Source organism: Lactuca serriola, chromosome 3 (genome assembly GCF_051521515.1).
Source record: "Lactuca serriola cultivar US96UC23 chromosome 3, Lser_US96UC23_V15, whole genome shotgun sequence".
In the NCBI taxonomy this organism is placed as follows: domain Eukaryota; kingdom Viridiplantae; phylum Streptophyta; class Magnoliopsida; order Asterales; family Asteraceae; genus Lactuca; species Lactuca serriola.
The window spans coordinates 171,921,148-171,939,862 of record NC_136410.1 but is presented as its reverse complement, the minus strand read 5'-3'; the positions used below and the strand labels follow the sequence as shown (position 1 = coordinate 171,939,862).

General features: G+C 33.1%; 1 protein-coding gene across 1 annotated transcript; it reads left to right on the top strand.

Moving 5' to 3' along the window:
* The first annotated feature begins 16,597 nt into the window (after window positions 1-16,597).
* On the top strand, window positions 16,598-18,268 carry LOC145093367 (pectate lyase-like). The gene is made up of 2 exons (XM_079031479.1): window positions 16,598-16,877; window positions 16,962-18,268. Exons 1-2 carry the CDS (start codon window positions 16,792-16,794, stop codon window positions 18,073-18,075), a joined length of 1,200 nt encoding a protein of 399 aa, XP_078887605.1. The 5' UTR covers window positions 16,598-16,791; the 3' UTR covers window positions 18,076-18,268.
* The last annotated feature ends 447 nt before the right edge of the window (window positions 18,269-18,715 follow it).

Here is an 18,715-nt window from a genome sequence, read left to right as displayed (position 1 = left end):
GGGTTCCTAGAGCCGAATTTCATACCTCCCCTTTCTCTCTCTCTCTCTCTATATCTCTATCTCTTGCCTCTCCATTTGCTCTTGGTGTTTGTGAGCCATTAGAGGTACTACACTTGTGGTACTTGCTTTCAAAGGCAAGAAGATTCAAGATACAAGTTGTAATTACAGCATAACAACAAGAGGTATGTATTCCATTCTCCTTTATGATTTTCGAAATTACCTAGGAGCATGTTAGTTTTCTTTTGTATTCATAATGTTGTATAACTAATAGTGAAAACATAGATCCATTTCTAGGGTTGCATGCACACATAGGATTGTTTGTATAAAACCCATCACAATTGACTTTAAGGTGTGACATTTCTTCCCTTCCCAAAGCAATTATAGTTAACCAAGAGATATCCTCCAAATACCCATGCATTATCCATCAGTTTACCAAGCACATCTTATCCCTTTCATCCTCCCTTTTTATGAGCGTAAACTACTTCCCATTTATCACATTTGCTTTCTTTAACTCCTAAAATCACTCCCAACGTATTCAAGCTTCAAGCCTTATTTCTTCAAAGTATTCCCTAGATCTTGTAAGTACTTCATGATTAACTAAGTAGTTTCTCATATTATTTTGTTTATTTCATCATATTTACACATAAACTTATGTATTCTAAAGTTCAAATAGTTTATCAAACTCTTCAAGTGTTAGGACATAAACACTTCCCAACATCTATCCAAATCATCCACCAAATCAAACGAAGGTGACCTTCATACCCCCACTCTTTTCAAGTTTTCATTCTTTTTTTTTGGGGGGGGGGGGGGGGGGAATACAAGTCAAATCTTGTTTAAATCCTCGGATAATTGCATGTATTTGTATGTTTAGGTGTTTATGTGTGTTGAAATGATATTATTTCATCTTAATACTTCATAAACTTGAGATTTCACAAACCCCATAATGTTAAAACTAAGTTATATTTGTATAGATCTACATATTTTGTATTATAAACATAAAACTAAGCTACTAGGTAAATATATGATGAGTTACACCAAAATGGTAATTTTTGGTTAAAAATACTTTTACCACTAGAACTTGTGCAAACTTTAAGATATAATAAATTTCATGGATTTATATGAGATTTTGGTGGAACTAGTGAAAATATTTTAATCACGACAGGAAGAGAATATTTTGTTTGTAAGGATCTCCATAAAATTTTGGGTATGTCAAAACACCCTACAAGGCATGGCTATTTATCTAAAAATAAATGTTGCTAGTAAAACAATCATGTTATTTTTATACCATTTCAAGGGTTTAAAGCTTGGAACATTATGTCCTATTTATAACCTTTTGCAAGATGACAAACTATTATTGATTATTTATAATTTTCAATATAAATGATTTTATCAAGACAATTTACAAAACAATGTTTTTATGACGGAAATATTTGCGTGTCATAAAGCTACAGTCATAATTTTACACAAGGAGAACATTATTTGCATTATTTAACAAAGGGAGAAAAACTTGCGTACATTCCATTAAGGCTCTTTTGAGACTAGTTTTGTTTTCGTCGTACCTATATAGGTATATTGTAAGTCCTGTGTTTATAACCAGAGTCCCCTGGAGGGGGAGATGGATAATTGTGTATAGATCTATATGGGGTTGACACCCCACACATGTGTTGTTCCCTACAGCTAGACCGGCCAGTCTAAGCTGACAAATATATGGACTGTATCTGACGCCTGAAAAACGTTAGGGCATGCGTTCTCGTTATATATGTATGGTTATAATGACTCACACAGGGTAGGGTCCTAGTGACATTGGAATTACGTGGATTATACACCCTATTAATTTCATAAAATACAGAACTATGTTTCATGTATTTTATAAACTACTTTCACAACTTTGGTCTTAGGGTTTTTAAGACCACGGCATCTTTTATATATAGAAAATATAGGATTTTCTGAGAACACTTCTTTTTGAAAACAGACAAGGGAAAACCAAGGAACATGCACTCACCTATACACTATTTTACAAAGAGTACTTACTCTGCTAGTTTTACAAAAACCCATAACTATGTTCATATATTTTGTAAATCTGATTTCACAACTCCGGTTTTAGGGTTCGAGGACCACAACATCTTAGTATACAAAAAATATAGGATTTTTTTGGGAACACCCTCTTTTCAGTAACAAACAAAGGAAAACTAAAGAACATGCATGCAATTATACACGATTTTGGAACGAGACTCATTAACTACTTTTTATAAAATATTTTGGATATTTTATTTGAGTTTTACAACGAACTATGAACAAAGTTATTACAACGTTTTACCTACAAAAATGGTTATGAACTCACCAACTTTTTAGTCGACGCTTTTCAAAACGGCTTGTATTCTTAGGGATCTAGTAGACATGTATTCACCACAAGCGAGGCCTGGCGTCACTGCATTATGTTATTTCTACTTTTGTTATTCGTGTTTAACTTTCGAATAATTGTGTTGTAAACAATGTAATACTCTAAATCTAAATGTATGAATGTTTGTGTTGCTATGTTTCATTTATATACAATTGTTATGATATTGTACAATGATGTCATGCGTCCATGGACGTTTCCGCCGTCCTGGTTCGGAGGTGTGACAAAGATGTACCACCACGTGTTCATGATGGACCATGAAAGAACTGTATGTGTCTTTGAGAACTTCGATGTGCTTTTATTGTATATGATGAACCATGTTCAATCTTTTGAGCCATCAATGGTGATCATGTTGATCCATTGACTTGAGTTGAGCCAGCCATTGAGTTGTAGATGAGCCAACAATGTTTCTGATGAGCCATCAATATTCCAGATGATCCACCAAATATCTTGACGCTCCACGTATGATCTAGATGTACCATCTAAGATCATGATGATCCAACTCGCTTTCTTCAACTGCACCACGTAAGTTGCAAGTGCTCCATGTCAACTTCAGAGTTATCATGAAACAAGAGCATGATATGGTTATAGTAGGGTATTAAAAAGAATTAAATTATTTGAGTTGAATTTTCTTAATTGTACACAATATGTTAAGCTCTTGAATGAGAAAATCACATAGGGGAAGCTCAACTAGGATTTTTCATCTTGCATCAACGTACTGTATATTTGTTGCTAATCTGTATACTTGAACCGATGATAGATAACCAGTTAAAAGAAAAGATTAGTGGATACAAAAATTACCAATCGTCACTTGTGTCTTTTTTAATTTTGATTTAAGACATTAAAAGACTACATACATATTAGTATGTCGTTAAATTATTTAAAAGACATAATTTTATGACAGACAAATATGTTTATTATAATCCTTCAACTTTCTAAAAGATGACATTAGTTTTATGACATATGTTTTTGTTGTCATAAGTAAGACTGCATAGATATAATTAATTCATGTGTAATTAAATGTCTTTTTCTAGTAGAGTGGTTGTATGTATATAACCTGTCAAACCGACAAGTAACAAGTCACTTTAGATAATAAGACCTGATTTCATAGAGTAATATGAGAACACGTAGATAAATAAAAAGTTAATGTTAGTTTTAACTATGCTAAACCAGAAATAAAAGATTAAAGTGGTTGCAATTAGAAAAAAAGAATGTTAATTATAAATGACTTTCAGTGAACTAATAAAATATAATCGTTAACATAATTTTTTTATAAGATAGTGGCTTCTATTAATTAGTTTCTATGTATATTGGCCTTATGAAAGATATTGACACCTCATACGAATACTAAAAAGTTTCTAGAAGTGATGGCTACCCTCTTACATGCCGACTTTCGTGTCACTTTTAACACCAGAAAAAAGAAAAAGGTATTGGCTTAACCAAGCGAGCCACCTGTTCATATCTTTCAAAGTGACGTAGCAACCTGAAGAAGATCAAAATATAAAAACAAACCTATTCATTTTAAAAATAATCAAGAAAACACGTGGATGCGTCTCATTTAACATGATTAAAATACGATTAATAGTTAATTAGGGTCCTAACAAACTCATGTAGCTTTAGAATTCAAAAGGGGCAAGTTCGCAAGCATTTGAACTCGATGCATAATTTAGTTGCATTCTATAAAAAAAATTGATACAATTAGCGATGATTTTAAAATATTCATACTTTATGAAAACAAAATCATACCACAAAGAAGAACGGAAGAGACAAAAAAAGTAATCAATTTAAACCAGCAAAAGACAAAACACGTATCAATATCATTTTCCCACTTACTACATGCCACGAAAAAGAGAAGATGATGCTTTCGGCATTATCTTCTTACATCAACGTGTATTTTATTATATAAACATATAATTATATTAAATTTATGAAATACTAATAGACAAAAACATTGTTCTCAAGGAAAATGACAGAATCAGCTGATGAGAAAAAAAAATAAAACAAAATAAAACAAAATAACAAAGGATACTGTAAACACGATAGATGGACTCACTTCGCAATTCGAACGATGATCCTTGAACTTATTGGATGTCATTTACAAGGGTTTGTATTACTTACGGCCGTGACTTGTGTATACATGTGTTTTTTTCTGTAAATTGTATGTAAAGTGGTTCGTACAAGTTTATTATATAAATCAAGATATTTGACGTATGACTTTGAACATGTGTATGCTTGACACAAAATATCAATTATTTATTTAACATTTTAAAGGATATTATAAAGCACATTGGGTATATATGTTTTACTTGTAATAGTACTAACACGATGGCAAATTGAGTTCTCAAGTGTAGGTAATAGGAGTGTTAAATTTATAACAAATAATATGAACCAAAATTTTACCAACCGAATAAAAAAATAGATAACCAATATGTCTAGTAACAAACATGTGTAATATGTCTAGTAACAAACATGTGTTGATGGTAGATCATACCAATTAAGTAGTCTTTATTAATGTATAACTTAACCAATGTTATATAATTGGGCCAAAGCATAAGCTCAAGGTAATGTTATTGTACCTATTTGCGTATTTATAGTATTTTGAAATTCAATGTGAATTAATTAATTATCTTGGTATAAAATAGAGCGCTCCTAAAATTTCTTATCTCTTATTTCTTTCTCCTCCACGACGTATCTTCCTTTGCTGGACCCTACCAATCTTTTTCATCTTCTTCTTTTTCTTCTCCTCCTCACCATGCCAAACGATCTGGTCCTTACACTACATAAGGCCTTTAGAATCACTGACATCACCTGAGACATTATCCTTGTTCTTCATTTGGAACGGCTAAATTCTAACAGTTAGCGAGAACAAGTTCTACTTACCATGATGGGTATTATATCATCAGTTATATTCAGAATCATATGATGCTCAAAACCTAAACCCATTAATCCAAAATCGAAGAAAGTTGATTCCTTTGTCAAGATGTGGATCTAGCCATCATATCTCAAGCCTTACTTGAGATGGTCCTACAAAATTATTCATCGGCAAGTTAAGTTTAGCTTAACCTACAAAATTATTTCAGGACAACAAAGATGAACGAGCAATACATATTAACAGTTATTGTCAGGATTGGTCTATTGATTTTAAAAGTTATATATATATATATATATATATATATATATATATATATATATATATATATATATATATATATATATATATATATATAGGGCTAGGTTCAATTGTTCATAGCATATATTGTGTGTCCTTATGCACAAATCTGGACCAACGGATGGATTATAACTAGTGGTCATGATCTGAGAGTCTATGATATTACTATAGGGTAACATGTACCATATAATCACACAAATTTTAACATAAGGGTAGTTCGGTCCATTAGCTTATATTAAAAAAGGAAAATTTCGGATTTTAAGGGATAATTAATTCCATTCTTTTTTTAAAATATGAACTTTTTAAATTAATTCAAATTTAAAAATCCGAATTTATTCTGCCAGAATGATAAAATGTCAACAATTAAGTAGTAAATATATTTTTGATTTTATTCTTACAGAATATAGTTCCAATTCATATATTTTTGATAAATTACCTTCCAATTTTGACTTTATTCTTGCAGAATATATAACTAACATGTTTAAAGAATTATACAACATATTATCAAGAATAATATTTTCTAAAGAATACAGATTTTATTCTTTAAGAATCACTAATTACATAAATTCGTAAAAAATAAGATTATAAAACGATTATTACATACATTCTGAAAGAAAAATATGACTAATAATGGTTTAAGAATTACATTTATTCTTAAAGATTAAAACTAAGAATGATTAAAAAAATATTAATCCATTCTGAAAGAATATTATAATTAAGAAACACTTTATACATTCTAGCATAATATATTATACTAAAATACTCTCATTCTCCATGTTTTCTTCATTTTCCACATCGACGATAGTTTCTTCAAAACCTAAATCCAAAAAGAAAACATAATCAACTTTCAGATATGAAAAAATTCAGTGTATTCTAAGAGAATACACTTCACAAAACGTTATATATTCTTATAGAATATACTATATTGTCTATTTAAATTTCCTAAAAAAATTAGTATTTTGTTAGAGTACATTGACAAATAATAAGATTGAATTACATAATATATAAAAAAAAAAATAAAAAAAAAAAAAAAAGTATCATGCAACCATGCAACTCTAGTATTTTGCATTTTGTAAATTATGAAATTTAATACGACAACTAATATTTTTTTATACTTCAACTTATATTTGATATTAATATCAATAGTTCACATAAACCAATAATCATCCATGAAAATCTTGAACTGAGAAATAAATTGAGATTTGGGATTGGTTAATAGATACTAAATTACATGTCTAGATTTTCAAAACAATAAATAAAGATAATGCTTATGCGATTAGGGAAAAAAATTAATTTACCTTTGTTGATGCTTTCCATGTTGCCGATTACCAACAACTCCACCATCCAAATGAATTGAATATTTTTTCTTCATTGTCGGTTTCATTTACTAGAAGGTACTTGAATTGGATTTTGAATTTATAACACCACATAATAGAGGAGACATGTACACGATCTTGATATAAACCCACGAAATAAACACGATGGGGGCGGAGGCAGCACCATCCAAAAGCGACATATATGAGAGGGTAAAGATAATGATCTGATGTTGGAGGTGGAAGAGGGAGGCGTGTATCGATGATGATAAGAAGTTCCAGTAACATAAAAGGAAGATTAGGTCAAATATTTATTTTCTTTCTTTAATTATAAGATTTCATTTAAAAGCTTCCATTAATTGAGAATACAAAATCTCCAAAATACCCTTATTGAATTAAAGAATTATTTAATATTTTGCTAATTTTTGATTGGTGCATTTAGGAACATAATATTTGTTATAAACATTTGAACCTCTCTCTCTCTCTCTCTCTCTCTCTCTCTTATATATATATATATATATATATATATATATATATATATATATATATATATATATATATATGGGAACAATGAATATACCTTTAAGGGTATATAAAATTAGGTACTCATTCATTTAAACTACGTAGTTTTGATTAGTGATTTAATTTTTTGTAAAAAAAAACAAAAAAAACGATTTACATACGTGTTTCCTTATTCACTGGTGATCGGCGTTGCTTCCATAATCCCTCAGATTTTGAACAAAAAAATGCTATACGATCACAAAAAAGATTTCAAAGAAATTGGAATTACAAGTTATTGTAATTCATACGAAAAAATAAGTTTCAATTCACAGAAGAGTTAAAAAACAATTTCAAAGGAAAAAAAACTCATAGAAATTGTGATTCCCAGAAAAAACGATAAAGTGTGGTTGCAACATCCCAAGAAGTTTCAATTCACAGGTGAATATCCATGTTACTTTTGTTTGGTTTGCTATAACACTTTTCACAATTCACCAATGATTTCACTTTCAACAACTATGGATCTCTATCAAAAACTTCAATGGTATTTGATCGAACAATTCTTGAATTGGGAAAAGTGATTATTATTATAAGTATATTAATTTTGCATATGTTTTCTATTCCGATTGTTTATCAACATAATTTATATTTTATATGTTCAATTATTATCCATGTTGCTTTTGTTTGACCAAATTTAGTTGAATTTATTGCTTTTGATACAATGAAAATGTTAATCCATCTCTAAAAAGTTACTATCATCGCATTAATAGGGTCAAGTTCTCATTGTCTTTTACTTGTTTTTATGCAAGCCATGATATTTGAAACCAAAGCAGTTAATCAAACTATAGAACTGTATATAAATGAAAATGTTGACACAAATGATTTTGTGGAAGCAACATATGAATCTGGAGAACTTAACGATTTCGGTGTGAACATTGAATTTGACGAAGATGATGTTAATGATGAAAGGATACTGGGAAAGGTTTTTAATACACCCGATTATGCCTATACATTTTATAATGATTATTCATTTTTGCATGACATTGGTATACATAGAGATTGTAAAGACCCAATTTTTACCAAGAAATTTTTCATTTTTAATTAATCAAACAATTCCCATAATCCATAAATTTCCAAACCATTTGTTTTCCAATCCACAATTATTACAAATTCATTGTACTTTTGAAACATCAGAGAGTCCCAACACACAAAAAGAGAGGTAGAGTGCACGTCACGTCATCACGCCTTGCCTTTGCCCTTAGGCTCTGAAGTACCTGAAACAATCAACAACCTGTAAGCGAAATGCTTAGTGAGTTTCCCAAAGCATACCACATACACACAAACCACATATCATATATCCTGTTAGCTATAAAAGCTACACACATATCATGTAAGCCATGCATACATGAAACCTGCCATGGGCTACCCCACATGGTCTTTTCCTAGGACCGCCATGGGCTCCCCCACATGGCCTTACATCCAATGTCATGGGCTACCCCACATGGTCTTCACCTAGGACTGTCATGGGCTATCCCACATGGTCTTGCATCCATTGCCACGGGCTCCCCCCGAGGTCTTCATACAACCATGCAATCAAAAAACACAAAATGTCTCACATATATATCGTAATCACATAATGGGCCGGCCTTGGTGCCTTAGACCCATAGGTATGGTGAGAAGACTCACCTGTCACGAATGTTGAACTGACACTTTGCGACCAAATATACCCCACGGGCTGCTCCACGCAATGGCCTAAAAAGTGTCATATAATATCCAGTCATTTCCCCAAAGTCCATCCTGGTCAACTACAGCCAGGGTCAAGTCAACAGCCCATGTTGACCCTAACTCGCCGAGTACAACTAGTGACTCGCCGAGTTTCCCGGAATAACATCTACTCGTCGAGTCATCGAGGTGACCCGTCGAGTTCATACGGTCTTGATTGATAATCTAAGGTCATTCGTCGAGTTCCCTTGTTTGACACTCGACACGTCTACGAACATCCAACAATTTGGGGGAATATTACTCGAATCGCCGAGTTGTTCCTTCAACTCGTCGAGTTCTAGGTAATCTTCATTCGGCTCGCCGAGTTGTTCATCCAACTCATCGAGTTCATAGCAAAATTCATCAGGCTCACCGAGTTGTTCATCCAACTCGTCGAATCCATGCCTGCCTTCATATAACTCGCCGAGTCCTATCAGATCTCAAGCCATACAGACTCTTTTGAGCCATGCAATTCTTCCAAACTACAGATCTAGGCTCCTGAGACATGCTTTCCACGTAAAGTTGCAAACTTTATGTGCATGCAAAGCTTTAAGGCCCTAAAATAGTAAATGTAAGATTGGAATGGAGTCATACACTTGAGGGAAGGCACATGCTAAGCTCAACTGATAACTTTATGCATCTCAAGGCCAAAAGGAGTTCAGATCTGAAGTTACAACTTCAGATCTTGGCTTAAACACAAAAGCCCTTTCTTAGAATCCATGCACAAGAGAGTTTTGGGGTGGAAATGAGCCAAGAGACAGCTTAATACCTTCAGAAAGTGCTCCACAGAAGTAGATCTAGAATCCCCACGAGACCTTTGCTTCTTCTAGCTTGATTCCTCAAGTGATTCCTTCACCAAATCCCTCCTTCAAGCTTTAAACCACCAAGAAACACACTCACACTCAAAACAGGGTTTTTGGGAGGTAGGGAGCTGTAAAGGGGAGGCCAAGGGAGGCTAATGACCCTTTAAATAGGGTGCAAGGCCCCGAAATCTAGGGTTTCATCTGCCAGCATCTACTCGTCGAGTACCATAATGGACTCGGCGAGTAGATCATTTAACTTTGCGGACAACCCGCTACTACTTGACGAGTAGGGATGCCAACTCGCCGAGTAGGCTCTCTAAGGTCCAAACCAAAATATTATTAATACTTGAGGATCAGGGTGTTACAGAGATGACACAATTAAAAATCCTAAAATAAATGAGCCGTTTCGGAAGATATATGTATGCAACAAAGAAGGCTTCAAAGGGATGGACAAAAATGCTTCAAGTGAAAATGAGAAAAAAAAACTCTGTAGAGATGTTAGAACCGGATGTCAAGCAAAGCTTCGAATAATAAGACAGGAGGATGGGAAATGGTTAATGGACTCATTTAATGACACACACAATCACGACTTAACCATGACACCTATGAAGGTGATGAAGCATCGATCGCATATCAATTTCCACCGTTCAATAGAAGGTAAATCTCTTATGGTGCAATTTGGTCAAGCAGGGTTGAAACCTTCTCAGATTAAAAAGGTTGTTAATATAATGTAAACCTCAAATATAGGTGATGTAACTTCAAAGCAATGTGTTGATGTCTTATCTGAGCATCGAAGACAACATATAGGAAAGGAGTTCTATGGACTTATAAAACATTTTCAAAATAAAACATTAGTTGACAGTGACTAGTATTTTGTCGTGGATTTCTCTGATGATGGGTATCCTAGAAATATATTTTAGGCTGATGGTAGATCAAGAGATTCCTATACAAAATTCAGAGATGTTGTTGTGTTTGATGTCACTTATATGACTATCAAATTCAAGATGCATTTTGCTCCCTTTACTGGGGTTAATCATCGTGGTTAGTCTATACTTTTTGGTGGAGTATTGCTTGAAAAATAAAAGGAAGAGACATTTGAATGGTTATTTGAACATTTCCTCAAATGTATGTTTGGCAAGTATTTGAAGGTGATTATTACCGATCAAGACAAAGCTATGGTAATTGCAATAAAAAAATTGTTTCCAAAGACTCGACATAGCTTTTTTTCATGACATATTAGGAAGCATGAAACTGGTCACCTTCGATCGTATGTTTCCCGTTACAGTGATTTTCAAGAGACACAAAGACATTGGGTAAATAGTGACACCATTGAATAATTTGAAGAAACATGGGAAGATATGCGTATTAAGTATGAATTGGAAAGCAATTGTTAGCTTAGTGAAATTTATAACTAACATATACATTGGGGTAAACCCTTCTTGAAGGGTATTTTCTTTGCTGGTATGACCACAACCGGACGAAGTGAGAATATCAATTCATGTTTTGATGGATTTGATAACTCGAGGACCATGTTGAATGAATTTGTTGTACAATATGACAAAGCGGTTGAGTCACGAAAGGTTACCGAAGAAGATGAAGACTTCAAGACTATGAACTCGGGGCCGGTTCTTTCTTCAGTGCATCCAATCGAAGCACAAGCAGTTTAGTTTTATACTAGAAAGATGTTTGATACTTTCAAAAAAGAATGGACTGAAGCTATTACCAATTTGACTCATGAGATTATAATAAAAACTACAGAAGAAAGCACATATGGATTTGGGCAATTAGATGTTGATAAAAAATATTGGTGTATTGTTACCTTTCGTTCTTTAAATCAAGTGACTGTCACATGTTCATGTTCTATGTATGAGACAAATGGGATTTTATGCAAGCATAGCTTATATGTGATGAAGAAGAAGCATGTTCAAGAACATTTGAGTCATTATATTTTACTGTGATAGACTCTTGATGCTAGGTACAAACTAGGTAGTGTTGGTATTGGACTTGGAGAAACAAATACTGAAAATGGAGATACTGAATACACATTATTTTGTGTCCGTTCAAATTTTAGTAAACTAATTGAGCAAGCAAGGGACTCCTTCAGAGATACAAAAACTCAATACGATATTGATAAGTCTTTTAGATGATCAAGCAAATCGAAAGAAATCTATGTCTTTCGAAAATGCATCTCAAAGTTCTTGTATGGGAGTTTCGTAAGTCGATATGATGTCACAGTTATCTGTTTGTGATCCTCTTGTTCTAACTACTACAAAAGGGTGTCGTAAACTTGCAAGTAGAATCAAGTCTTTTTTAGAAGCCCCCAAAAAACGAACATGCTCTTACTGTCAAGGATTGGGTCATTATGCTACGAGTTGTTAAAAAAGAAAGGTAATTATAATAATAATTTAATTTTGATGATTGAGAACTATAATAATTATATTAACAATTTTTTTATTCTTTTTCATGTATTAGACGGATGAATCGTTGCAAGAAACATAATGATGAGATGTGTTGTTTCTGAGAGCAAAAGAAAAAGTAGATGTTTCATGACATTTTTTTGGATAACTGCACTTTTTTGATATTTTAGATACAAAAGACGTATGAATAATCTAAAATTTATTGATGCTTCTTAAAAATTTTAATGTTTTCGAATGAAATTTGTTGATTGTTTATGATTTGTGTGATTGTAATTGAAATTTGGTTGCCACAGTCTTTTTCAAACAAAGGTATGAGGGTATTTTATGAAAAAACGGAAGTACAAATGTATTTTGTGAAAAAAAAATTATGATGGTATTTTATAAAAAAAACGGAAGTATTATTTTGTGAAAAAAAGGAAGTATAATGGTATTTTGCGAAAAAGCGAAATTATGAGGGTATTTTGTGAAAAAACGGAAGTACAAAGGTATTTTGTGAAAAAACAAAATTATGAGGGTATTTTTTAAAAAAACAAAAGTATAATGATATTTTGTGAAAATACGAAATTATGAGGGTATTTTGCGAAAAAAAGAAAACAGAAGTACAAAGGTATTTTGTTATTTTCACAAAATTATGAGGGTATTTTGTGAAAAAAAACGAAAGTATAATGGTAATTTGTGAAAAACAAAATTATGAGGGTATTTTGTGAAAAAACGGAAGTACAAACGTATTTTGTGATTTTCACAAAATTATGAGGGTATTTTGTGAATAAAACGGAAGTATAATGGTATTTTATGAAAAAAAATGAAATTATGAGGGTATTTTGTGAAAAAAAAACGGAAGTACAAAGGTATTTTATGAAAAAACAAAATTATAAGGGTATTTTGTGAAAAAAAATAGAAATATAATTGTATTTTGTGAAAAAAAAAAAAACAAACTTATGAGGGTATTTTGTGAAAAAATAGGAAGTACAATGGTATTTTGTGAAAAAACGAAATTATGAGGGTATTTTGTGAAAAATAAAAGTACAATGGTATTTGTGAAAAAAGTTATAAGGGTATTTTGTTAAAAAAAACAGAAGTACGATGGTATTTTGAGAAAAAAAAACAGAAGTATGACGGTGTTTTGTGAAAAAACGAAAGTATGAGGATATTTTGTGAAAAAATGAAAGTATAATGGTATTTGGGTTTAAAATGAAAATTTTGTGCAGTTTTGGGTTAAAAATGAAAGTAGGCTGTCATTTTGGGTTCAAAACGAAACTTTTCTGCAATTTTGGGTTAAAATAAAAAAAGGCTGTCATTTTGAGTTCAAAACGAAACTTTTCTGCAATTCTAGGTTAAGAATGAAAGTAGGTTGTCATTTTGGTCAGTGTTGTTGGGTTTTGAGCATTCTAACACTCCTAAGCGTACATGCAACCCTAAATACCTTGGATCATGTTTTATCTATTATACATGCAAATATGAACTTTCCAAGGTATTCATCCTAACTAGCATAATAACATTGATTCATATGAATATATCAAGTTAGAATTGCATACCTCTTTGATGTTGAATGTCTTCATGAAGCTTGAGTGAGTAGTGCTCCAAGTGTGACACCTCAAATGGTTCACACAACACCAAATACACTTGGAATAGATTAGAGAGAAATCCACACTTCATAAAATCGGCTAGCCCTTTCACATATTCTCTAGTGCTGATTTTGTCACCAATAAGATCTTTTATATAGTGTCACAATTAGGGTAAACCCTAATTGTCATGGCTTTCCATTTCCTTGGATCCATGGGTTCAAATACACCATGGAGCATCTATGGAGCATCCTATGGGTTTTAGCCCAACTTGATAATCCATGGAGCATTAGCCCACTATACAAGTATGGATGATTTACATAATCATCTCATATATTTAATTAGTCTTCTTTTGATCACTTAATTAATCCTAGATTAATTCTTGATCGATACTAATTAAATAATCTTATTAATATATTAGAACTTATAATATATTAACAAACCTTAAGTGTTATTTCTCTCATTGTAGTCTATCCAAATGCATGATGTCATGCAACCCAAATGGACCATGCCGGGTCGGGTCAAGTCTTACCAATTATAGTTATGGATTTAGACATTAATCCAACAAGTGTTGTGTTAATCTACACATAAGTTTGATGGTTTTTAAAGTTGTTGGACAATTTTGCCCTTGTCCCAAAGATGATAATCCTCAAGAACTTAAGAAAATGGAAGTTCAAATCACATAAACAATACGACCAAAAGTGAAGAATCTCAATTGATAATTTTGATTAAAAATGATAACTATAAGAACATTTCTCATTTTGAAAGAAAAAACAAAGATAAGTATATTGCTAAACAACAACCACATCCACAATTCTAGAGTTTCTACAATTCTTTCAATTCTTCAAATTTCAAAAATCCTTTGTTTTTAAGAAATTCTAATCACATGCTCTATTGCAACTACAAGAACTTTATCATGAAGAGAAGGCCAAGATTCCAATAAGGCTTTGCGAATTTTACTTTTCACAAAGTTTGTTTTTGTTAAGATCCTTTGATCCCAAATATTTTGGGCTCTTAACATGTCCATTATTATGCAAAAATGATTTCCAGATCATGGAACCTGCAACAAGGGTATTTTAATCATTAGTTAGTAAGGTTGTATAGAGGTGTAGATGATTAAGAGCGTATTTTAGTGGCCTGAACCAAATATTCATGAAAACACAAGATTATGAGGTTATATATATGATTCTCGCTTCGCATTCACTAACATATAATATATCAATTAAACACCAAGAAATGGTTGCAGCTGAATCTTTGCAGTGATAATATTTATCTTACCTTTTGCCTAGTTTAAGAACCAGTTTTTTGTGCTACTTTTATTACAGAATCACAATTTATTGTATCACCTTAATGGATGCTTGAATCCTATGTGCATATGTATTGTTTGAGATAATGTTTTGGTTTATAGTATGTTTTAGAAGACACTACATCATAAGGATTATTGTATAAAATTAAAGTGATTATATCTTATGGTTGCTTATCAAGGTATATAATTGTGTGGAAAAAGTGAAAAGATATCGACCTTTTTGTATCTCGTGAAGAAGGGCACCAGGAGGAGATGACTTACATATAAATATAGTTAGGGATAATCTGAAGTTTAACTTATAAGACCATAAGGAATTAAAATATGTGATAGATTTTCTTCTTCAAATAGATAAGACAATGTTATGGGATACGATCTCAATAATGTAACATATCGATCTCTGTAATATTCACTAATCCAAAGATATCCTAACAAATATTCATTCATATGCATGATCCTCATGAACCTTATGTCCTTGCCTTAAAGTGCATTGTAACGCATGGCCTACATCTTCATTTGTCTATTGTTGATCAATTTTGTTTCAGACAACCTTGTGTCATGGTCTTGGAAACGTCAACATATTGTCTCTCGGTCCAACCTGGAAGTTAAGTATATGAGCTAGCTAATGTGGTTTTTGAAGCTGCATGACTTTGTTATCTTCTTTTCAAGCTATCATACAACGATTTTTTATTAATTTTTTTAAAAAATGTTAGTATGATGTACTTAGCTTCTAATTCGGTTCAACACTAAAAAGCCAAACATATGGAAACCGATTTACATTTTGTTAGCAAGTGTATTGTGATTGGTCATATGCATGTTTTGCATGTTCCTTCGGCACCCCGTCTAAATACATTTATAAAGATTCTACTAACTTGGTTATTTTTCTGACTTTAATTAGAAGCATTTTAAGTATGTCCCTCCGCTTAAAAGTAAACGGGTGTTAAGTTATAGACATACAACTAAATTACTTGTAGCACCTTATCACTGTAGCAGGAAAACTTGTTATGTTCAAATATATCTTACATATATAATTTACCCACTCCTTTCTCTTATTAAATGTCCACATAAAATTCTACAAGAAGAGATTGTAGAAAATATGGATGGTGAAAAGAGTTGAAGTTCGTTGACCCAAATAACCTTAAATTTAATCTCGTACAAAAAGATTCATAGAAAAACAATCGTGGGACTTGGGAGTTAAATATTTGCGGGAGAAAATAAATGTAATTCAATGGTTTCTTTGGATTGAAATGTCAAATAATCAAGTGGATTGCCTACATTTTCTCACCATATTCACGCACATCTACCAATTTTTACAATAATTTCCTTAATGCTCGGTATTTTATGTATCGTTGAGATGCCCTACCATAAATTGAAGACATTTCTTCATCTCATTATGCCCCTTCATCATCAAGTATTTTCTAAATCCACATAGCCCTAGGGTTTGCTAGCCTGGTTTAATAAAAGTCTGATCTTGACATCAAGATCCGACTCCAACCCGACTAGCTAATCCAACTATTTATTTATCAGCTCTTTTAAATATTACTACTTACTCGTTAATTAATTAAAGATGAAGGTGGTTAAATTTAATTTGCTTTTGTTCGTAGCTTTTGTTTCTTGGATATTTGTCATGGCGGCTGAATCGACACATTCAAAGTAAGCACATGCATATTTATATATTTAACTCTGTGTGTGTGTTTTTTTTTTTTTTTTAAAAAAAAAGTGGTTTATGATTTTCAGTCCGATTACGAAGGGCAATAGGCGAGGGCTGAGGAAGAAACACAATGGGCCATGCGAGGCTCATAACTCTATTGACAAGTGTTGGCGATGTGATCCCAATTGGGCACATAACCGGGAAAAGCTCGCCGACTGTGTTCAAGGGTTCGGTCATAACGCCACCGGCGGAAAAGGTGGCGAAGTTTACGTAGTCAATGACTCATCGGACACCGACTTGGTTAACCCTAAGGTAGGCACTCTCCGTCATGCCGTCCTCCAGCCTCAACCACTCTGGATAATCTTCAGGAGCACCATGACCATCAGGCTTTGCCAAGAGCTCATTTTCTCCAGCAACAAGACCATCGACGGCCGTGGTTCTCACGTCCACATCGCCGGAGGTGCCGGGTTCATGTTACAATTCGTGAAAAACATCATCATTTTCGACATCCATATGTATGATATTACACCAGGTGAAGGTGGTATCATCAGATCAAACTCTACTCATTTTGGACATAGAGGAGCAAGCGACGGCGACGCCATTACCATATTTGGATCTTCCGACATATGGGTCGATCATTGCTCCTTCGCCGGAACATTCGATGGTCTTATTGACGTGGTTGCTCGTTCCACCGATATCACCATCTCAAATTGTCATTTTGTGAGACACGATAAGGCTTTGCTATTTGGTGCAAGCGATACTAACCCAGATGAGAATATGAGAGTGACAATCGCTTTCAACCACTTCGGAAAAGGACTTACACAGAGATTACCGGCGGTGAGGTGGGGATTTGTTCAGGTCGTCAACAACGACTACACACATTGGAAGAGCTACGCGATCGGAGGTGCAAAAGGTGCGACGATAATCAGCCAGGGCAACCGGTATGTGGCGGAAGACGGTGCAGCTAAGGAGGTGACGTACAGAAAGAAAGCTCCGAAGTCAGAATGGGAAAAGTGGACATGGAGATCGGAGGGGGATCTGATGGTTAATGGAGCATTCTTCGTGAATTCAGGAAACCCTAATTGGGCTGCTCAATACAAGGGATACCCGTTAATGAAACCGGAGCCGGCTGAGAGAGTCCCCGAACTCACTAAATTTGCAGGTGCTGCCATTGGATGCAAAGTAGGATTACCATGCTAATTAAGCTTCCGGCAGCTGCCATGACAGCCAGAAGAGTTTAGAGTGTATATATGAATGTTTGTTTCCATTTGGTATATATTAGGATCTAATTAAAAACAGGATTCAAATCATATAAGTTTTGTACCTTTTTGTGAATAAATTTATTCATTCGTTTTGCTACAAATTGTCATGGTCTCTGTGGTTTTCAAAATTCATCAATATGAGGATAACGTTGGAAGATGCTATAGTCGGTGGTCCTCACGGTTCCATGTTGTTACATGGTTGGTGGTTACCTCGTGAAATTTAACTTTTCACTTTTTAATATTTTTGAAATGACAATTTTATCTTTGGACCAAACTGTAAAATAAACTATACCATAGGGACCATTTATGTAATTAGAAGAAAAACACATAATCAAATTATACTACAAGGACCATTTATGGGTCTATGTTTGAAATTTGGACTTATGACTTCAATAGTGATTCGAGCTCTATTTATGATCATTTAACTTAACTTTTGATCGATTAAACCTTATTGGAAATATCATATGCATGATGCACCAATTCAGAAATATCATATGCATGATGCACCAATTCAAACTGAAGTTTCATCGTTGATGATCAAGGTTTATGAAAGGTTGACGAGATGTAGAGTTTATATG

Bases quoted from the DNA above. Each gene is read 5' to 3' on its own strand.
- LOC145093367 (XM_079031479.1), top strand. From the start codon at position 16,792: ATGAAGGTGGTTAAATTTAATTTGCTTTTGTTCGTAGCTTTTGTTTCT. The intron at 16,878-16,961 runs GTAAGCACATGC...TATGATTTTCAG, and splicing joins GCTGAATCGACACATTCAAA to TCCGATTACGAAGGGCAATA.